The sequence below is a fragment of the Idiotropiscis lumnitzeri genome, unplaced genomic scaffold, assembly GCF_059441095.1.
Source record: "Idiotropiscis lumnitzeri isolate Australia: NSW breed Sydney's pygmy pipehorse unplaced genomic scaffold, RoL_Ilum_1.0 HiC_scaffold_67, whole genome shotgun sequence".
NCBI lineage: Eukaryota > Metazoa > Chordata > Actinopteri > Syngnathiformes > Syngnathidae > Idiotropiscis > Idiotropiscis lumnitzeri.
Genome location: NW_028283605.1, coordinates 1,035,954 through 1,059,638, shown reverse-complemented (window position 1 = coordinate 1,059,638; position 23,685 = coordinate 1,035,954). Strand labels below are relative to the sequence as shown.

The following is a 23,685-nucleotide window of genomic DNA, read 5'->3' as shown; positions in this document are numbered from 1 at the left end:
TTACTTCTCTTTTATTGGTTTTAAGGCTTTGGCACAGTTTTTTCTTTTTGCTTATCACTGACAATGCGCCCTTTTTGAATCGAAATGAGGCCTCAGTAAGTCACTTACTTTTGATACATGTTATCTGATAGTCCCTTGCAGACTAACCATGTGTTGCACGCCATCGCCCAAACAGACTCTATTGTGAGCTACTTCTAATAATTTATTGACGTCCTATTTTGTTCTTCCAAATGTAGCAACCGATAATAATGTGCCCTTTTAAAGTTTTGACGTTTGTTTGAATTCGCCCTTGCTTATTGACTCTGATATTAAGGTCCAATTGTGTCAGTGTATCACGGCCTAATAAGTAAAACGCACGTTGATGTAGAACTGCTTCTCCACTTGCTTTTTATGTTTGTTTTTTACGTCACGTGATCCTGCGTTGCTTTCACGACTGGTCCTGACAAATCACAAATTTCTTATCAAACTTGATTCTGTCTGTGTAAATTGTAATTTCCTGGGTGGTTGACGGCAGTTTCGAGCTAAATGGCCATGTTTCCTACAGTTGTAGCAGACGTCGTCTTTTGTTGGCAGGTGTCCTCTTCCTCTTCCACGTCCTTGGTAGAAGATCGGTGCTGACGGGGTGGTCGTGAGGCCCGCAGCCCATTTACGCATATTATCTTGGATTGGTGTGATTGTTTGGCAGGCCGCTTTGCATTCATCTCTTGTGGCAGGCTTCCCAGGGCGCTGTTGTCCACTTGTTGAGGCAATCCCGGCTCCTTTTCTCGCTGGCCCGCCTCCTCAGCTCTCTCACCCTGACTTCCTTTTTCACTGTCACTGTCTCTTTGATCCTCGGCTGGTGCATTTCCTCCTTTTTTTCTCGCTCCTGTTTCTTCGTCTTTCTTTATCTCCATATTAAGTACTTTCTGCTTCTTCTCTTAAACGTCTTTCACTCTCTTTCTAAATCAGCACACATCTTTCTTGGAGATGATAACCACCGGACTGCACCACTCCGACTTGGAAGGCTCAATGACTCCAAGCTTCAGCATTTCCTGGAGCTCCTTGGCTAGTCTCTCCACCAAGTGTTGCGGAACTCGGTAGGGGCGCTGACGAATTGGTAATCCTTCTTTGAGACGAATGACGTGTTCTACCACCGTCGTCTTCCCTGGGCTGGCGGAAAAAAGAGAAGGCACCGTCTTGAAAATTAAGCACATCTCTGTGACTTGCTTGGGTTTCAGATGTGCCAGTGCAGGCGCATCTGTCGTCGTCGAGGACTCCAGCTCTGCCTCGTCATCATCATCATCATCATTGTCGTCGTCGTCCTCGTCGTCGTCGTCCTCCTCCACCTTCCGCGCGAGTATGACCTCCTTTGGAGCCTGGTTTGAACGCTCCTTCCACTCTTTGAGGAGGTTCACATGATAAGTATGTTTATTTTTTTTCTTCTCCGGATGGAAAATCTCATAGGTCACTGGACCCATCTTCCGGGTGACCTCATATGGCCCCTGCCACTTTACTAAAAGCTTGTTGTTGCATGTGGGGAGAAGCCGCAATACTTTTTGGCCGGGTTTAAACTCCCGGTGGCGAGCTTGCTGGTCATACCAGGTCTTCTGGCTTTTCTGGGCCTCCCGCAGGTTGACCTCTGCCTCCTACTGGTACCTGGCCAGTCTATCCCTCATTTCCAGCACAAATTTCACCACCCCCCGATCACTTGACGTGGTGGAAGGTGCCTCCTAGGCCTTTCGGAGCAAGTCCAATGGCCCCTGAACCTCCCAAGCATGCAAGAGTTCAAAGGGAGAGAAACCTGTTGACGCCTGAGGAACTTCGCGATAGGCAAACAGCAAAAAGGGCAGCCACCGGTCCCAGTCTTTTCCAGTATCATCCAAAAATTTCTGGAGCATCTTCTTTAAGGTCTGATTGAACCTTTCCACTAGTCCATCAGTCTGTGGGTGGTATGGAGTGGTTTTGATGGCGGAGATGCCCAGTTGTTTGTTGAACAGTTGCATTAACCTTGAAGTGAAATTGGTTCCCTGGTCTGTTAGAATCTCATCTGGTATGCCAACTCTGGAAAGGAGTTGCACCAAGGCACAAAGTACTGCCGGAGCAGTGATTGTGCGCAATGGAAATGCCTCTGGGAAACGTGTGGCGTTGTCACACACTACACCACTGCTTTTTGTCAAAGGACCCACAATGACCATAGCAATCCTGCGGAATGGAATGTGCAGCTTTTTTAAAATGGCTTGCCATGGCCCTCTAGAAATATTCAAAAACATCAGCCGTGGTTGAGTGATTCACCTACTTTTTGTAAATTCGATGGAGTATGTATAAGGCCAAGACCTACCAAAAAGTCTCTTGGAGCCATGCGCTAGGTTTTACAGGAAGTCGGCCATTTTGAATTTACTTAAATGGGGGCGGTTCACCACAATGGACTAAATGCTTAAAAACTCCCCTGCTCATGCTCTAAAAAAATCCCAAACTTACCCTGTACATAAAACGTCCCGACCTGAAGACATCTATATATTATTATACTATTATACACACAGGTCCACCTCATGGTTTCAAAACAATAGATTTTTTTTACATTTTAATATGCTGCACGGATCCCTTTTCAGGAAGCTGACTGAACATTTGTCAGAACAGCCTCAAGACGTTGATCTTAGTCTATGCTGAATTTTGTGACTTTTCAGCAAAGGGCGTAGCCATTACGGTGCTGCAGAAATTTATTAATCTCTGTGGCAACAAAAGCTACCGTAACATGAATCAAATGATCCTAACTTCTATAATATTTTCAAATTTAAGGATAGTCCAATCCTGAAGACATCTACCAACTTATTTTTCATCGTAGTGGTAGTGCCACTTACTGGTTAAAGCAAATACAAGTTATTTTTGTTGATATTTTTCTCAGAGTAGGTTAACAAGTTTGCTTATTTTGAGGTTCGAAATTTAAATGAAAACTCATGAAAAATCAGGCCTGGCAAATTCATCAATATTTTATTAGTTTGTTGTTTAATTTTTTTTAAATGGCTCGCTATCGCCGCCTTGAACATTTGAAAAAAAACAGCCCTGGATCTGTGTTTCTTCAAACTTTTTGAAAATTTGATGATGCATGTATAAAGCCAAGACATAATAAGAAGTGTCTGGGAGCCACATTCTAAATTGACAGGAAGTCGGCCATTTTGAATTTACTTAAAACATGGACGAGGCTTTGACAACAAAAACTGCTTGAACTTTAACTCCACAAAAATTCCTTGTGAGGATTCCTCACGTTTTTTCTCGTAAATATTTCACATTTCCAACGTGCCGGTACCCCAACGTTGCCAGGGCTGCGAGGGCCCTTTATCGCTGCTTGCAGCGCTAGTTATTATTTTTTTTTCTATTTTCCGATCGTTCGATCGCATTTTTGACCCCCTAAACATACACGAAAACTCACCAAACTTGACAGTCTCATATGGAGATGGTGAACGACCGTGGAAGAACAGTCAGTTAGCGATGACGCAAGAGAGGCTGTGCACCGAGAACGTTTTCTCAATGTCACTATTGTGCCCTGACAGGTATGTGTTGGTAATGTATCAACCAAGCTGAGGCACGAACGAACTCTGAGGAGACGCAACCCGTGACGTCACTTTCGGCGCGACATCTGTTCGTCTGCTTTCATCCACCGGGCGAGTAAACGCAACTATGGTTTCGTGCACCACCACATGCAACACTTGCACCATTCTCATGGAAAGACTCTCGCTGCTAGAGGGACGTGTCCGCCAGCTAGAGCAGAGTAATGTGGTAAGCGTAAATGTGGCGGACAGCACCGGTTAGCATTGGCCGTAAATGGCTTGCTAATCGCGTTGAGCCTGTTAAGACACAGAGCAGTTCCATTCCACCTCGGTCTCCTGGCTCCCGCACTTTAGTGAAAGGTGACTCAATTACTCGATACATTAAGCTTGAAAATCCAACCACAGAATGTGTATTGCTGGGGCCAGAGCACCCGACATTGAAGCTAATCTTATGGAGCTAGCACGCAAGAGACCTAGACACCAGCGCAGTGCAAACAACGCTAGCTATTCAGATATAGTGATACACGTCGGCTCCAATGACACTAGTGTTACTGCCGTTTCAATGATACGCTGGCTAAAGAAAGTTTTAACGCGCACTCACTCACCATGAGTTGAAGTTGCGATGACGTTCGCTCGGCTTCACTGGTCTTGATGTTGATGTGTAGTTATGTATGTTACGTCAAACAGTCAAGGGTTAGTCTTAATCGTAGTCATTTCAGTCCAGATGTCATGCCGTGAAGTCAAGTAAATCAAATAAATATATCAATGGCTACGGTCTTCCAAACTTCAAATCAAAAACATACGCGCATATGCGGTAATCAATACAATATACTATCTTCTATCTTCCAGTTTGTACATAAATAATGCGTCTTTGTAAGTGCGGTTGAAAAACAGTATCCGACCAGCGTTCCCCCACCTGTCCTGCATTCGTTATTTATGGATGAACGCAACCAGTGCTGACGTCATCAATTGCCCTAGTGGTGGTGTTGCCATACTGCATTACTCAAAAGAAAACTGCTCCAACATACCGGCCCCTATTATTATGGGCAAAGCGAAATAATAATACTCAAAATTTGGAGCATCGTACAATATAAATAAATACCAATTTGGCCAATCGCACTTTCGATAAGGTGCGTCATTGACTAGCTGGAACCAGCAGACAGATCTTGGTTATCGGTCTCCCTATAATACTGGTCGGCGTCTGAAGTTTCACACTTCTTACAGTTCCTCTTTGATCAGGGTTTGTATCTACCACTCTGGCAATAACCCAAGATCCTCTTGGGGAGTTGGCATCAGCAATCAGCACAACATCTCCTTTAACAAAGTTTCTTCTGCTTCTGCTCCATTTATGGCGTTCTTGCATAAGTGGAAGGTATTCCTTTACCCATCTGGACCAGAACAAATCTGCTATATACTGTACTTGTCGCCAGCGTCGTCTGGCATATGAATCGGTTTGCTTGAAGAGTCCAGGTGGCAGCAAAGGCTTTGCCTTTAATAGCAGGAGGTGATTTGGGGTCAGAGGTTCCAAATCGTTAGGATCATCGGACAGGGTGGTCAATGGACGGCTATTAAGGATGGCTTCCACCTCACAGATGACAGTGACAAGGCTCTCATCGTCCAGAATTTGCTGCCTTGTAATGGAAAGCAAAGTCCTTTTCAATATCCTGATTAATCTTTCCCACACGCCTCCATGGTGGGCAGCGGCAGGGGGATTGAAGGTCCACCTTACGCCCTTCTGCTGCATGGCTTGGGTGATCTGATCCTGATTCCATTCCCCAATCGCTTCCTTCAATTCTCTTTCTGCAGAGACAAAATTAGTCCCGTTGTCGGATCGTAGTTCATTCACTTGACCTCGTCGACAAATAAAGCGTCTGAGAGCGTTTATGCAAGAATCTGTATCAAGCGAATGGGCCACTTCAAGGTGCATTGCACGGCTGGCCAAACATGTGAAGAGGACTCCATACCGTTTCATTATGCTCCTCCCACGCTTGATTTCAATGGGGCCGAAATACCGTATTTTCGCACCCAAAAGACGCGCCGTGTCAAAGGGCGCAACACCTGTTGAGGGCGCTATTTCTGTCTTTGTAACATATACTGGACGCACCGCCTGACAAGACGATAGCACAGCTGCTGTTAGCATAGCATGAACTTGGCAGAGCTGCCCACACTGACACAGCCGATAGCAGCCTACTATGCCCCAATAACATAAGCAATCACCCCAGCAGACGCCAAGTCTCTATTGACAATAGCTGACATTGACAATGGCTCAGGCCAATATTAGGTGCATTGGCAATAGCCTACAAAGCAACGTCAGGGGAGGGACTTGGCTGCTTACCACACTCCTTAGAGTCACGGTTTAAAAAAAAAATAAAAAACTCATCATACAAGCAAACAATGAAACATAGAAATAAGATTAACACAAACATGTATCTCTCATGCCATCAATATACCCAAAAAAATTAAAATAACACAAAAGCCACTCAGCCTTAGCTAATTCAAGCAATGCATTCTGGGAGCAGAGACCCACAATCCCATAGCTGTTTAGAGAGATTTGCATGGCTGTTTAAAGAGATGTGCTGTTATGCTTTGGACTTTTTGTCTGTTGTCTAAACCTGGGACGTTTCTTGCTTGCAATAACATAAATGATAAGACAGACTAAAACATTGTGGACAGCTGCCCTTTGTCCAGCTTTTTCCAACACCATCACCCAAACATTATAGTCAGATAGTGTATTTGTCACGGTCGATTGTAAACATGAACAACTCACTCTTTGCCCAGCAGGGTGTGCTAACATGCACTTCCAACAGCTCGTTGATGACAAGGGCTGATGGACGTGAGTGGTACTTTGTCCATTTAATGGATGCATCGACTGACAAGGCGCTTTGTTTGTTAAGGGGAATTTTTGTGACTTTAAAGTGCGCCTTATGACTGCGAAAATACGGTAATCAACTCCAACATTAGTAAATGGTGGCAGATCCGGAGTGATCCTGTCTGTTGGTAAGTCTGCCATCTTCTGCTCACCAGTACTGCCTCTTAGCCTCCTGCATACTGCACAGTCGTGGATGACCTTTCGGCAAAGAGTGTTGGCACAGGGGATCCAATATTTCTGTCTTAATACTGATAGCGTGTGATTCCTCCCACTATGCCCCACTTGCCTGTGAGTATGTTCCATCAGGAGTCTTGACACGTGGTGTCCCTTTGGGAGAAGGATTGGGTGCTTCAGGCCTTCTGGCATTGCTAGCCTATTTAGTCGTCCTCCGACTCTCAATATGCCTTTATCAAGCAAATAGCTTATTCAACTCGGGCATTATTCCATTCCCAATTACAGCAGCAAACAATTTATTATTCGCTTCCATGAATATCACCAATCAGGGTTTGCCTTAGGATGTTAACCGACTCCTCTGCTAGCTAGCTTGTGGCCATAGAGTTCTGCGAGATGTTACTCAGCCACTTCGCTTGCTGTGTTTGAGACATTTCTTTTCTCTCTGGGCCCTAATGCATAATTAGCTTTGGAATACATAAGACAACAATTGTTGAACAGTTGTTTTACTCCACTTTAACTTGCATGGAAAAAAATACATTGGGGGGGGGTACATTTGAACCTGTATGGAGTATTGTAACTATATTACTGATCATAACAAAACAAAACATTAGAAAATAAGTAAACTGAGCAAGTTCAGGTAGTCGTACAACATGAACAAAATGGTGGCCGTGTAGTAGCTACAATGTAACTGGGCAGCAGCTTTTTGTGCCTCAATCAGGCCTCTACATGTGTGTGAAACTCAGAGTGGTCCTCACAAGGACTATGCCCCTCCCCCACCTACACCAATGACTTGTCTTTTTCAAGTTAAAAACAAACATATTTTCATCATAATGGTGTGCCAACGGATCTATATCTCTATATACCCGGGGTCGGGTCGCGGGGGCAGCAGCTTCAGCAGGGAAGCCCAGACTTCCCGCTCCCCAGCCACATCTTCCAGCTCTGCCGGAGGGATGCCCAGGCGTTCCCAGGCCAGCCGGGAGACGTAGTCTCTCCAGCGTGTCTTGGGTCGTCCTCTGGGCCTCCTGCCAGTGGGACATGCCCGGAACACCTCACCAGGGAGGCGTCCAGGAGGCATCTTAAACAGATGCCCGAGCCACCTCATCTGGCTCCTCTCTACGTGGAGGAGCAGCGGCTCGACACTGAGTCCCTCCCGGATGGCCGAGCTTCTCACCCTATCTCTAAGGGAGAGCCCAGACACCCTGCGGAGGAAACTCTTTTCGGCCGCTTGTTCCCGAGATCTTGTTCTTTCCGTCGCGACCCACAGCTCGTGACCATAGGTGAGGGTAGGAACGTAGATCGACCGGTAAATTGAGAGCCACGCCTTTTGGCTCAGCTCCCTCTTCACCACGACAGACCGATACAGCGTCCGCATCACAGCGGAGGCTGCACCGATCCGCCTGTCAATCTCCCGCTCCATCCTCCCCCCACTCGTGAACAAGACCCCAAGATACTTAAACTCCTCCACTTGGGGCAGGATCTCCTCCCCGACCTGGAGAGGACACTCCACCCTTTTCCGGCTGAGAACCATGGTCTCAGATTTTGAGGTGCTGATCTTCATCCCAACTGCTTCACACTCGGCTGCGAACCGCTCCAGTGAGAGTTGGAGATCACGGCCTGAGGAAGCCAACAGTACCACATCATCTGCGAAAAGCAGCGATGAAATACTCAGGTCACCAAACCGGATCCCCTCATCGCCTCGACTGCGCCTAGAAATTCTGTCCATAAAAGTTATGAACAGAATCTGTGACAAAGGGCAGCCTTGGCAGAGTCCAACCCTCACTGGAAACGAATCCGACTGACTGCCGGCAATGCGGACCAAACTCTGACATCGGTGGTACAGGAAACCAACTGCCCGTATCAAGGGGCTCTGTACCCCGTACTCCCGAAGCACGCTCCACAGAACTCCCCGTGGGACACGGTCGAACGCCTTCTCCAAGTCCACAAAACACATGTAGACTGGTTGGGCGAACTCCCATGCACCCTGCAGAGAGTGTAGAGATGGTCCACTGTTCCAAGGCCAGGACGAAAACTGCACTGCTCCTCTTGGATCTGATATATATTTATATATATATTTTTATATATATATTTATATATATATATTTATATCTATCTTTCTATCTATCTATCTATCTATCTATCTATCTATCTCTATATATCTCTCTATATATATATATAAATCATATTGCAACGTTGATTCACCCATATTTTACTAACCGGGTTTACACATTTATTTATTTTATTCTACATTTAATTAATAAATTAAACATCGAATTTGTTATTGATAATTTTAATTAAACATTTCATGGTGTATTTGTTTAATTAATTTTGGCACTTTCACTCCTTCTTGAACTCCCTCAACTGTTTGAGAAATTCTTTTACTGTACTGTAACTTGCATTGAAAAATAAATGGGCGTGGGGGGTAATTGATTTGAAGTATGTGTTTACCATAATTACATTTCTGATGTCTAAAACAGACCAAATAGAAAGTAAGTAAAACAACTAAGCAAGCTCAGGTAGTAGTACAAAAAATAACTAATAACTAATTTGGTGGCCGTGTTGCGGCTGCGATTTAACTGGACAGCCGCTTGTGTGTCTCTTTTACTTGTATGCTTGTGTGGAACAGAGAGGTCCCCAAACGTACTATCTTTCTCCCGTTACTGGTGCGAAGTCGAACAATTGCCCCCTCCTCCCCATTCACCGATCACTTGTCGTTTCAAGAAAAAACATATCATGACGAGATATAAGTTATCATGAGTTCTTGGCCGCATAATGGATTGAAAAATCTTAACCAGTTTCTCTTTTTTGCTCTTGATAACTACGTTCGCTGTTACGGTGGTGTGTGCTGTGTTAAAAACAAGCACTCCCTTTTCGACCGCTCACCTGCTTATCGGCAAATTCGCTCGACTAACCACAAGCATCGAGAGTACAGGACATTGGGCTCAAGCTGCCGGGCATTCAAGAGAAATGGTAAGTGTTTTATTTTTGTATTCCCTTTTTACTTGCCTTCAATTTTCACACGGGAGTTCGAGCAATGTAAAATGAGCTAACTTTGTGTCAGTGTGGTGGAACTTCTCCAGGATGGTTGCCGCATATTTAATGCTAAGTTATTTGTTAATAAGCGGCGTGTACACGCGCCAGCGTCGAGTAAAACAGTTGAATCCATTAATTTGGTTTATTGTTTTTGTGAAATACACGTTATAATGAAGCTTCTAAAGTCTGTGTAAAGTAGAATGCACGATGAGTGCGAAAGAGAAAGAAGCAGAGGACAGGATGATGATGGATGATGATGATTAGTTCATCTTCCTTCCATTGTCATGCGGTTTACTTTTTTTTTTTTACATGCGTCATTGTACTTTTTTAGTATAGGCCTGTTTCGCGTAGGTGCTCTAGATATTGTTCATTGAGATACGGTATATTTTGGTAAAAGCCACATTATGACACAATAAATTATTTGATTTTTAGTCTGTTAAAACTGAATGACCAAACTGATTAATATGATAGCCCAATGGTTGTGTAAGCCAGGGGTTAAAACTATACACTGCAAATATTGGGGAGTGATATTTACTTGAAAAACTTGACAAGTTTTTTTTCAAGTAAATATTACTACAAATTATGCTATATGTGAAGTGTAGTGAGTTTAACACTCCTGGTAAGCAACACTTAAAATGTCTGAGGCTGTAAAGTGAAAGTAGTTCTGTGATCTGATGATCTTTGATTGTGTCACTGTTTACAGGAGGAAGGCACAGATTTCTTTTCCAGTGGTGACACTTTTGACGGCGCAGGTGAGTTGGGGGACGAAGGGGTGGTGGGGGCTTAGTGGTGGGGTAAATCTAATTTGTGTCAGGATAGGCCAGTAATCAATATCACTACAAAATGCGTTTGATAAACTGTTCAATTAATCAAAATCAGGAATAAATCACAGATCCCTGCATTCTCCGTGCTGTAGGCAGAATCTACAGCAGGGGTATTCAATTAAAAGTCACAGAGGCCCACTACTAAAATTTCTTCCAATCAAAAGGTTCGAATCAAAGTCCTACTTCCCTTATTGTCTAGCCCAGTGCTTCTCAATTATATCCTGTCACGCCCCTCCTACCAAGAAGAAAACAATTCGCGCCCCCCCACCAATTTTTTTTTACATTTTGTACTAATGTGCATGTTCTTTGTATGTTGATGTTAGATTGTCAATAAAATATCCCTTAACAAAGCTAAATTGATAAGAAATATAAATTTTAGGACTATTATTGTGAGGAGTTCAAAATACAGTACTCTGTTGTGCAAATATTGATGAGATGATAAATATTTAGTTTTTTTTTTTTTTTTTTTTTTTACCAAACCAAACACAGTTATTAAAATGTACATAATATAGAAAAGACAAAAATTAGAGTCAAAGGGCTCAAACTCGTGTTGTTTGAGATCGCCTTTTTCGGTCCTAAAACAATGCATCATTCAGCCATACCACGGCGGAAAAAAAGCATCCTCAGGGTCCCACGTGCCCCCCTCAGCATGGGCGCGCCCCACAATTTGAGAATCACTGGTCTAGCCTATGTTCACATTTTTATATAGTTTTAATATTTAGAGTAATTTTAAATAGAGCACACTTATATACTAAATATTTAACAATGTTACCATTAAACACATTTCCCAGTCAAATAAATATAAGGGGTTTATTTCACATTCAAGAAAATGTAAGCGGCTCCAGGTTAAAGGATTTAAGGGCGACACTTGCAGATAAAAAAAAGGAAAATATCTCCTGCAGAAATAAATCAACTGCTGAGCATTGAGTTAATGTCTTTTCCCGTTTTTTTCCTGAAATCAAAGAGTTGTCCGCCTAAAAAAAGGGAAGGCTTAGAATTTGGTTGATTATTTCACATACCTGGTCTTTGTGTTTTCCTTTAAATAATTTTTGTTAGCCGCATTTTAGCACTCCTTCGCAACTGCCCTGACTGAACTTTTTTTTTTTTTTAATGTTTGCCCAAAATCCATGAATGATACTTTTAGTGAACATTCGTTTGCATGCCGCTGGCTGTAAACGAAAATGGAAAATGTAAAAATCCGCAAGACTGCACTCAAAGTTCGATGTTTTTGCGTGCTCTCTCCTCAGACTTCAGCAGACAACTTTGAGCAAAAGAGCAGTGCCTTGTTTCGTAGTGGCACTTCGTGTTGGTGCGACGGTTTCGGAGCAAATGACGCACACTGGTTTTAAACCGGCTGAAGCCAGAATGAACATCAATTTCTCCGTCCATTCATTTTTAAAACAACACGCATCGACCTTGCTAACTTTTGAGCAAGCACTCTCTTCATGTCTGCTGCACATTTGGCAGTGGATCAGAAACAAAAGATTTGATTGGCTCAAATCAGTGACGCATTTACCGTAATAGAAGCGACCACATTTGCGAATGTAGCCTGAAAAAAAATTCTGTTCGTGTACATTTATCATAAATTGGTCATGGGTCCAGTCCGAACCATCAGTCAGTCCGCATCCGGACCGAGGTCCGCCATTTGGTTATGCCTGATCTACAGTATGGTGTTAGATTTGTGTCACAATTACCCGCACGTAAGAGGAACTTTATTTTGTCCTGCATTAGTCAGGACTTTCAACAACATCATCAGGACTGGACTCTCTTGCAGTCCACTTTCTTTGAGAACCACCAAGTTTGACATTGTGGAATTCCTTATTCCAGGCCTTTTTACAGCCTTTTTGCATCTTTCTGCTATAGCTGGAAAACGTTCACTTCAGAATCTTTCTTGTTTCTCTGTTTGACTTTTATTTCCGCTGTCTTTTCCCTGCGGTGCTTTTCCCTCGTTCATATTTCTTAGCTTCACTTTTGGAGCCAAGGAGGTAGTGGCGATCTGAAGAGCCCATTTTCATACAGTCTTTATTCTTGCACATGTACTGGTCTTTACACCCACCACCATGGACGTGCCTCTCAAGGCACATACATCATTCCGTTTCGCAATACCTTCTTTTTGGGCATGTCTTCAGACCTTAAACATTTTCAGTAGGATCTTGTCATGGTGTTTGTGATTCTCATCTCCACAAACAACACAATCATTTATGGATTTAGTCGCAGCATTTTTTGTGTGTGTTAGTTTGTTATCCATCTTGTCAGAGCTTTTATGTGCTTTTGAGATGCTCAAGTCTCTTGAGGTTATCCTATTGCTCATTCAGAAATGCAAGATAATAATCAAAATGATTGACTTACGTGACACTATTTTTTCGATTGACCATAAAGACAAGCTTTGCTTTCTTCACAAATTCAGGAAGCTTGTTATTGATGGCTTTTACCACAAGTGGGTTCTTCATCGCGCAAGGGCTTTCTCCAATGTTTGAATTACCTCAACCATATTCCTTGAGAATCTGACAGAAAACTACAACAAATAAAATAATGTAACAGATGGAATTGAGCCAAACTTATCCTTTTACTGAGTGACCTTTGTTCCAAGTAGTTGTGCATCTTCAGTGAAAGATGTTTCGTGTACTTAGCATGGCTGATCATGGCTTTATGTATTTTTATTGTCTCGGATGCGCTAACTCTAATAATTTTCATGGTGAGGTGAAAGTTTATAATAAAGGCACATGGCTGCTGTTAGCTCATTAGGAACCTGGTTAATGCTCTTCTCTCATGTGATTTCGTTGCAGTTGCTGATGTAATGGATAGCTGTCATGTTGAACAGAACGTAAAGGTAGGATATGTTATATTTGAGATCTTAAAATGGAAAGTGGAAATTAAAACATGAAAATTTTTTAATGAGGTCTCCCCGGCAACATTTTTTTCATGTTATTCTGTTTTGGTTTAATTTTTGTTTTAACAGAGAAAAAGACAGACTTACTTACTTTGCCTTTGGCTCTCAATTGGCTTTCAACCTTATTTTTGTAATGTAATCTAATTTAATTTCAACACATGGGGAAAACCTTACATTTGTCCAGCTGAGCAACACACTCACATTCCTTAATATTCAGCGAGCCTTTTTCTTTGCTAACTTGCATAATAATCTCTTTATACTGATTGTTTATGGACAAGTGTAACATTAATTTACATCTCTCTCTCTCTCTCTCTCTCTCTGTCTGGGGCTGAATGATTTTAGGAAAAACTTGTCATTTTTCTGACAGATATTACGATTGCGATTTTCTGCATAATGTACAGTGACATTTACAGACATTACAGAGCATGCCATTATACCAGTAAAAACAATAAAAGCTATTACTGTAATAATGCAAAGACACTTCAGAGATTTCGTGAGCAGGGCCGTTTTTTCCAAGTTTTTAAAAAATAGTTTTATAAATTTGTATTTTTGTATTTATGTGTAATTGTGTATTTGAAATGTATTTTTTAAAGCCCAAATTGTTTTACATTTTGTACTAATGTACATTTTCTTTGTACATAAATGTCAGATTATGTCAATGAAATCATTGTCCCTTTAGCAAAGCAAAATTGCTTAAAATATATACATTTGAGACCTATTATTGTGTAGATCTCAAAACCCAATACTCTATGGTGCAAATATTATTGATGAGATTATAAATATTTACTATACGTTTGACATCGGACCTCTTCGTCATGATTAAGTCATCCGTTTACGTGTTCCGGTCGCAGAGCGTCTGCTATATTGCTATTATAGCCGTCATCTTATTGTGTCTATGCCTAGATACGTACTGATTGCAAGATAACATTTATGTTAATTGCTGCCGGCTTTCCACCCTAACGCGTTTCTAACCAGACTTCTGTGAAAAGTCGACTGTACAACTAACGCTATACTTTGCTTTTTGTTTGCCGCCTCTGAGAAAACGCTACGTGTTAGAGCGGTCGTTTATTTGTAATTATACAGCTTGATGCTGCTGCTGTGCACGGACTTTCTTATAGTACAAATAAAGTCCATAGTCCAGCGGCGCAAGATAGCTTGGCGCTGCGCACTCAAGCAGGGGGGAAAGAAATAACTTTCGGGGCTTCGGACAACAGCACAAGGCTTTTGTTTCTTTTTTTTTTTTTTCTTTTTTTTTTTTTGTGATCTGCTTCGTGAATGTGTGACGCAAACCGCAGCTTTGACGATCTCGATATTGCGTTGTCTGAGATTTCGGTCCCAAAACGATAAATCGTTCAGCCCTTTATCTCCCCATCCATCCATTTTTTTTCCCCATTGATTGCGGTTTATCTTCTCTTCCACAAGTTAACGAGCCCCAAAAGGTTTTTACATATTTATATTTAATTATTATTAATTTTAAATAGTAATACTATAATGTTAAATTATACAATACAACTTTATATAGTTTCACAACAGCGCAAGCTGTAACATAGCCTGTTATGTATATATAATAACATCTGGTGTATTGTCTGTTATACTTTCAAAATGCTTGAACTAAAATTCTAATAATTCCCTTTACAATTTTGGCAGTTGCAGGATGAAATAGTGGTTCCGCCCTTAACACGAGAAGAGAGTGTATTTGTAAGTATAGCTCCTATGTTCTTCAGAACATGCTTGTATTTGTAATTGTCAGATTTAAATGGAAGTCACAGGAGTCAAATTTTGTTTTGTATTGTCCTTTTTGTATTGTCAGCTTAATAAATTATTCTATTTTAGGGAAGACTTGTGATGTGAAGTTGCATCTGTTTTGATTCTTATGTCTCTGTCCTGTTGTAGTTGACCAAAGGAATGCTGGAGGACAACTCTGAAGTGTCACTTTCCAATGACAGCAGTGGGGATGAGTATGTACCAGCATCATCAGAGGCCAATTCTGACGAATCATCAGAACAAAGCAGAGATGAAAAAATACATTCCAGGGAAGAAGACTCTTATGAACCCCAGCTAAAAACAGGGACGCACGACAATCTGACGTTGTTTTCTAGCAACAAAGAGGATTTAGGGGTATCAAGATTGAAAATTAAGAAAAGACACAAAAAGAGCGACAAGAGATGCTCAAGTTTGAGTGAAGATGAAGATTCTAATGATGGAAGACTGAAGACAAAAAAAAGGCGCAAGAGTGACAAGAGATATTCAAGTCTAAGAGTGAAGACCAAAATAAGACCCCAAAAGCGTGATAAGAGTTGCTTAAGTGTGAGTGAAGAAGACAATTCAGGTGAATCAAGACTGAAGACCAAAAAAAGACAGAAAAAGAGTGACAAGAGAATCAAAATTTCTCGAGTAGAAGACGACACAGATGACTCTATGTTTGAAAGAAGAAAGAAAAAGACTTACACTAGATTTAAAACATCCTATCATAAGGCACGGTCTGATAAAAAGTGTGATTCTCCTGTTGTAGCTAATGTTACAAAAGTAGATGGATCTAAAAAATACCACCAGAAGAAAAACTACTGCCTTTACTGCAGGGAACCACAATCAAAAATTGCACGACACTTGGAACGGAAACATAAGGATAAAAGTGAAGTTGCCAATGCAGTGATATATCCCAAAAAGTCGAAGGAAAGGAGAAATCTGCTGGATCTCCTTCGCAAGCAGGGAAATCGAGCACAAAACATTGATGCACTCACGAAAGGAGAAGGGACACTGGTAGCTTGTAGACAACAAAGTGAAGGCAAGAGCAATCCAAAGGACTATCAGCATTGTTTTGCATGCTTTGGGTACTTCAAGCGCAAGTCTATGTGGAAGCATGCGAAACGGTGCGTGCTTGCACAAAGTGTTCGCAGAACATTACCGGGGAAAACAAGAATACAATCACTGTGTGCTTCTGCTCAACCAGCACCTAAAGATGTGAGCACGAAAGTATGGGCCCTAGTGAATAAGATGACTCAAGATGAAATAACCCTTGCTATTAAAGGTGATAAATACATCATGAAAGTCGGAGAAAAAATGTACAACAAGCACCGTGAAACTGCTTCCCAGCACGACAACATCCGCCAAATTATGCGAGGACTGGGGAGACTTGTGATTTTCGGAAGGACAGTGACCCCTCTAAAAACACTGGAGGATTATATTAATCCACAACACTTTGAACATGTAATTCGAGCTGTGAAATTAGTAGCTGGCTTTGATGATCAGATCAATACATTTGAGAAACCCACACTAGCTACAAAGCTAGGGCAAAGCATCCAGAGGGTTGCAGACATTATGGAGGCTGTAGCCCTCTCAACACAAAACAACGAAAAGAGGCAGGTGGTCGAAGAGTTTAGGCGTATGTACAGTCTAACCTGGAACGAAATGATTTCTTCTGCTGCGTACCGCACACTGGAGGAGAAGAAGTGGAACAAACCGAAGCTCATACCATTAGCAGAGGATGTCAAAAAAATGCACATGCACATGGCGGACAAGCAAAAACAATATCACCAGCAATTATTGTACGAAAAAAACTCAAGGAATTGGAGCAATCTTGTTAAAGTTATATTAGCACAGATAATCTTTTTCAACAGAAGGCGCGAAGGTGAAGTCTCGAAGATGAGCTTAGAAGTATTTATCACACGGGATAAGTCAACATTTAATGAGGATGTTGGAGACGCCCTGACTGGACTGGAAAAAAAGCTTTGCCAACATTTTGAGCGTGTAGAAATTCGTGGGAAGCGCGGCAGGAAGGTGCCTATTATCTTAACTCCTGCTATGGTGCAGTCTCTCGAGCTACTTGTTGAGGAGCGAAGCTCATGTGGTGTTGGTGAAAATATGTATTTGTTTGCTAGACCAGGGTTTGGAACAAGACTTCGTGGGTCTGACTGTATCCGGGAGTTGGCTAAAAACTGTGGGGCCCAAAGTCCTGCAACTCTGTCTTCCACTAAACTGAGAAAACAAGTGGCCACTCTTTCAAGAGTACTCAATCTCAATGACACTGAACAAGATCTTTTGGCAGACTTTCTAGGACATGACATCAGGGTGCACAGAAAATTTTATCGCCTCCCCGAAGGAACTTTGCAATTGGCAAAGATAAGCAAGGTCTTGATGGCCTGTGAACAGGGCAGACTAGGAGAATTTAAGGGAAAAAGCCTGGATCAAATCGTGATTTGCCCCAATGGTAAGAAAATTATTCTAAGGATAAGATGCCTTTCCACCTCTATAATTTAAATTCACTGGTATTTGACTTAATCTGCCTTTGTTTGTCACCATAAAGACCAAACTGACATAATGCAAGAAAGCTCTTCATCTCAAGATGATGATCTTGGTGCTGCAGCAGATATGTCAGGTATTCTTCTGATTTGTGTGCCAGACAAGAAATTTTTTTTGTAAATTAAAGTTATGTTTCATTGACGGTCGGTTTGCATGTAAAAATAACATCAGTGCCAAATTGAATGTTTGCCAGGAGGGGAACAGGTTAATCAGAAGAAGAAATGTGCTTCAAAACAGAGGCGGCTTGCACAGAAGCAAGGCTCAGCAGGTAAGAATTTTGCATGTTGATTACGTGTCCTGATGGTCGCTAACTAATATGTCAGTCAAATATGTCCGTCAGCTCTATTAACAGTAATGTTGCTGTATAACTTTCACCAACAGATAGGTGGTGAATGTTCCTGATCTAGTGATGCCCAATGGGCTGATAAACGGAACCAATATATCTTGGGAATTTCTGCCATGTTTTCTCTGCCTATGAGGTGTCAGTAGGCTAGACAAGCTATCTACATCATTTTGCTCCTGATTACTATTTTCCAGGGGAGGATCCTGGAAAAGGTGCTTCAAAGCAACAGCTTGGACAGAATCAAGGCTCTGGTGGCTAGAATTTTGTTTTATGTGTCCTGTGTTTCGACATGAATTTTATTGCTTTGTTTTATGAATGTTTCTGTACAGTGACGCTGGATGGGCATACAATTACAAAAGTTGCAGAGGCTCATTCTTTCTCCGAGGTCATTTTCTATGAATGTTTTCCAGGCGGAGCTTCAGTTCTTCGACAAAAACAACAACCTGGAGAAGAACAGCATTCAGGTGTGTGAAACATGGCTTTGACTTTTACATTTATGTCACTGGCTCACCAAACAATGAATATATTGAGCTGAAAATTGAGAATTTTGACTTGAAAATTAAAAAAAAAAAAAAAGCGACTCGCAAAAAAGAGCCCTCTTGCAACGAGCTAGGGCAATGTTACTCAAGTAGTGTTGCCCAATGGGTGGATAAATTGTACCAGAATGAAAATATTAACTCATGCCTTGTTTTCACCACTTAATGATATGACAATAGGCTAGTGATGCATTGTAAATGATTTTATTTCCCATGAATATTTTCCAGGAGAGGAACCTCCACCTCAGGATAAGAAAGGTGGACAACTTGGACAGAAGCGAGGATCACGAGGTAAGAATGTCCTATCATTTTTAGGTCTCCTGTGCCTTGTACATGTAAATTAAATTATTGTTGTAGAAGTTTCTAGACACTGTAACTGAATAGCAAGAGGGAAACAAAATGCTCATTTACCCTTTTCATGCCAGACACAAGTTACTACGTCCAGTCTCTTCTGCTCGGCAGGGATAGTTACTCATTGCATTGCCTTTGCCTTACAAATAGTGTTAAGATGTGAAAATAACCTCCTGATGTTTCATGGAGACACCCCTAAAGATAATGTTACGTCATTGCCGTTTATGTGGTGACTACAGTTATGACAAATGTGCACTTTTTGCTTTGTTTCAAGTGGAATTAAATTAAAGATAAATATAAAGCCAATACCGTGACTCATTACAACTTTGCAGATTCACGGACAATCAAACAGTTGTCTATGCCTGCGTGAAGCGAATCAGTAAAATCAAGGATGTACATATGTGAGCCGGCTGTTCAGATTGTGGTTGCTTTGCAAAAAATCCAATAGGACCACATATAAAAGCAACCCAGGTTGGATTTGAAAAAAATCTTAATCAGACTATCACAAAAAACAAGATGCAGGTCATATATGGGCAAAAAAAAAACATCCAATCCGGGTTGCATTTCTCTTCAATGTGAACCTAGTCAAACAGAACAGTCCAGTTGCAATTGATTCAATGCCTTCAGAATAAAATGACCTGCATGAATGAGAATATTCACAGGCAATGACCTGCAGATCACCCTGAGTTGACGTAAACTCCTCTTGTAGTTACCTAGTTAATCTGAGTAAAAGAACTTAAGAAGAAAAATAAGATGATAGCCTAAAGCTGGTGTGGTAGGAAAAGACAACAACAAAAAATGTAAATGAAATCGTACTGCACAAGTGAACAGTTCAACACCTAATTAACATGAAGTGAATTTTCCTTTCCTTTCCTCACCTTCCAAATGGAATGCCTTGTCTGTTTTTTTAATGATTAATTCAGAATCCTCTTTTGCTGGTAGCATCAACAACAAATGTGTCGGCTGTGATTTGTTTGAGAACAAAAAGAAGCTATCAATAAGGATAAATGTATTGTGATGTATTTATTTTATATATTATAAAATATATATTTTTTGTAATATCGTCGCAGCCCCGATTATATTCACTGACAACCTATTCAGGTCAACCCAAGTTCTTGGAAAACAATAGGCACAGAGACTACACCTATTGGGCAGGGAGGAAAGTCAAGAATGTCTTTAATTTCCAAAGTATCTGTGCTTTAAGTGTTTTTACTCTCTTTTCAAGGTACGAATCGACCCAAACGAAAGTGGTCAACTGAAGAGGTTAAGGCTGTTGAACACTCTTTGATGGACTTTATACGCACGGGTAAGACCCCGGGAAAAGCAGACTGCGAGAGATGCATCGCAGCTTCCCCGGGAGCCCTTGCTGAGAGGGACTGGAAGGCCGTTAAATTCTATGTCCACAACAGGATTGTTTCTGATCAGAGGCTATAGACACAGGTCACCACTACTTTCTCGCTGTATAATGTGCTGCACACACTGTATAATGTATATATTTATTACGTATAATAAATGACATCCTTTGATGACATAATAAGTCGGTAGGAGAAACTGCAGACTTGTCTCAAATTTGATCTATTTACTTCATTTATTATTTTTATTATTCATATTATATTATTCTTTTATTTAGTGGTTGCTCTTTTGTAACTTATTTTAAAAAAACAGGTGTAAGTGTCATCATACCGTCGACATCAATAGGATAGTTAATTTAGTTTAATTTAGATCCAACATATGGCTTACTTTAAAGAGAATTGAGCTTTAAGCCCCTCACTGCGCGGCTAACATTTGCAACTTGAGCAGCAAACGTTTGCTTTTGCTGTTGAAGGAAGCAAAATGCTTGTTCATGTCAGGGTTTATTTAACATTTGCCAAATGTGGTACTGTTAAAATACATTGTCCACACCCAAGTTGAGAGATGTATTTAATTCTGGTGATGCCAAGGAAGTGTTGTCCAAAAAAGGTAGGTATTTATTTGGGGGTTTTAAAGGTTATATTCTTAGGTAATATTGTGACACTGTTAATAAATATATATCTATTTATCTATCTATCTATATATATATTAATTCGGGGATGTCTCATTTGTTCCTATGATGTCTAAAAAAGGTGGTCTTAAAAAGGTAGGCATTTTTTGGGGGGGTGGTCTTAAAAAGGTAGGCATTTTTTTTGGGGTGGTCTTAAAAAGGTAGGCATTTTATGGGTAGTCTTAAAAAGGCAAAATCTAATGTTATATTGTGATACAATTAAAATAGATTTTTTTCCAAGTTCAAGGATGCCTTTCATTTGTTCCTGTGATGTCTAGAAAGGGTGGTCCTGGAAAGTAGGCATTTTATGGGTGGTCTTAAGAAGGTAACAAATGCAAGAAGGGGTGTGTGTGTGGGGGGGGGGTGCGTGTGTGTGTGGGTGTTTGTCTTTGCACTATTGTGAGGACCAGTATCTGACAGCACAATCATAGCGTGGGGAGCCAAAACCTGGTCCCCACGAATTTAACCATTGATTTAGTCATAAAATGACCTAAGAAGTGTCCTGTCAAATTTTCAAAGGTAGCCCCAAGATGCACAAAAACCAACATTTTTGTGTATAACTGTGTTTGCTCTATGCTGCTCCTAGTGGCCGAAAATGGTACTGCACCCACACACAAAACACACGCTTACACACACAAAAAAATCAGTTCTTAATACAATGCGGGGACACCTTGCGCAAGATGGCTACAGCACACACAATAATTTAGGTTTTCATGCATTGTGGGTTCACCTTGAGCAAAATGGCTGCAACAGGAAGCGATCTACCTAACTCAAGATGGCAAAGTCATGGTTGAAGATGTGATTGAAATGTGAACCTTGAGCTCATCTAGATGATGGTCTAAGAGCTGTCAACATGGAGTACAATGCTACCAACAAAGTAAAAGGAGCCTTACGAAACATGTTCCTGCTGAAAGTGATAAACTGCACAATGTGATTAGTATGTCAAATCAAGTCAAATTCATTTGTATAGCCCTTAAGCTCACAAAGTCTCAAAGGGCTTCACATGCCCACAATCCACATCCCCTGATCTTAACCCCCTGGAGGGCAAGGAATAACTCAAAAGAAGTATACAGGTACCAAAGGATGTTGGTTTTTTAAAAAAGATTACATTGACATTTACATACAATATTCACTACATGGTAATGAAAGCTGAAGAACAAGCTTATGCCTACCCCACCATACAAAATAGTACAGCAGGGGCATCCAAACCTTTTGCATCAAGAAACTCATGTTAACACAAAAAACAGAAATACTATGCAGTAGAAATAAATATGAAAATAAGAATCATCCCTACAGTACAGCTGTCTTCAATCTGAATTCATTCACTGTGGTGTTTGTAAATGCGTTTGTGATGTGTCTTTGCTTGTGTGAAGCACATTGTGCCTTGCGAATGAAATGTGCTTCATAAATTAAGCTGCCTTTCCTTACCGCTTGTTCTGGACTCCATAGAAAAATAAGTTTTTAATGTCAATGTTACATTACTGGGTAGATAAAAAAAATCCAATAAAATGGAAAATTTCAGTCAATAATGTTTGTGGTTTAAACTATTAATCCATCCATTCATCCATTTTCTACCACTTATCCTGGGATGGTTCATGGTGGCAACATCTTTAACGGGGAAGCCCAGACTTCCCTCTTCCCAGCTACTTCTTCAAACTCTTTCGGGGGATTCAAAGGTGTTAGCAGAGAAATTCCTCGGGCCCCCTGCCAGTGAGACAAGTACGGGATGCCTCACCAAGGAGGCGTCCCGGAGAAATCCTAAACAACTGCCCGAGGCTCCTCATCTGGCGCCTCTCAAGTTAGAGGAGGAGCAGATCGTCTCTGAGTCCCTCCTGGATGACCAAGCTTCTCACCCTATCTAAAAGGGATATGTGGAGGAAACTTATTTTGGCCGCTTATATCCAGGATCACATTCTTTCGATCACGACCCACATCTGGTGACCATAGCTGAGGGTAAGATTATAGATCGACCGGTCTATCGACAAGGACCAGAATTCCTGGAAGCATTTTGTTTGAGTTCGGCAAACTTCTCCCAAGCCTGAATTTTTGCTACGGCGACTGCCACAGGTGCATTTCGCTTGGCCAGCTGGTACCCGTCAGCTGTCTACAGACACCCACAGGATACACTCAGAAAGACACCTTCTCCAGCTTGTCGGCATCCCGCTCCACTGAGGTCCAACAGCGGGTTTGGGAATTGCTGAAATGACATCTACCACGACCACAGCTCAGATTGGATGCTTCAACAATTGACCCATGAATCATGGTCCACTCTGACTCAATGTCCCCCGATTCCTCCAGGACATGTTCAAAGTTCTGCTGTAGGTGGGAGTTGAAGCTCTTTCTGACAGGGGATTCTGTCAGAAGTTCCCAGCAAACCCTCACAATAGATTCGGGTTTGCCAGGTTGGACTGACGTCTCCCACAATCGTCAACGCACCACCAGGTGTTGATCAGTTGAAAGATCCGTCCCTCTCTTCACCCGAGTGTCCAAAACATGCAGTCGCAAATACGATAACCACAAAATTGATCATTGAACATGACATGACAGTCACAGAAGTCCAATGATTAAAAATTTTGTGGATCAGCACAAACAACATTCAGGACCCGCCCCCGAACTGAAGGCGGAGGGAGGCTTCACTCTCGTCCACTGGGATGAACGCCAATTTACAAGCACCAACCCAGGGGGAATAAACCCACACCTGCCCTGGAAATATCACATTGGGGAACTCCAGAGTGGAACAGAGTCCAAAACCCCTTGAGAGGACTGATACCAGAGCACACACTGTGTCTGGAGCCGAGTCCGACTCTGTCTGATTCTCAAATAGT

At 41.6% G+C, this 23,685-nt stretch overlaps 1 protein-coding gene across 5 annotated transcripts; it reads left to right on the top strand.

Moving 5' to 3' along the window:
* Window positions 1–9,333: 9,333 nt before the first annotated feature.
* LOC148315652 (uncharacterized) lies at window positions 9,334–20,310 on the top strand. 5 transcript variants are annotated; one of them, XM_088287433.1, is made up of 8 exons: window positions 9,334–9,534; window positions 10,301–10,349; window positions 17,615–17,686; window positions 17,804–17,878; window positions 18,148–18,204; window positions 18,283–18,417; window positions 18,718–18,780; window positions 20,066–20,310. In XM_088287433.1, exons 1-8 carry the CDS (start codon window positions 9,532–9,534, stop codon window positions 20,272–20,274), a joined length of 663 nt encoding a protein of 220 aa, XP_088143559.1. In that variant the 5' UTR covers window positions 9,334–9,531; the 3' UTR covers window positions 20,275–20,310. The 5 variants fall into 5 exon arrangements, with proteins under 5 accessions (XP_088143559.1, XP_088143561.1, XP_088143558.1 ...); XM_088287435.1 differs by having other exon boundaries at window positions 9,498–9,534; window positions 18,148–18,165; window positions 18,364–18,417; window positions 20,066–20,236; XM_088287432.1 differs by lacking the exons at window positions 9,334–9,534; window positions 10,301–10,349 and adding an exon at window positions 15,520–17,518.
* Window positions 20,311–23,685: the final 3,375 nt, after the last annotated feature.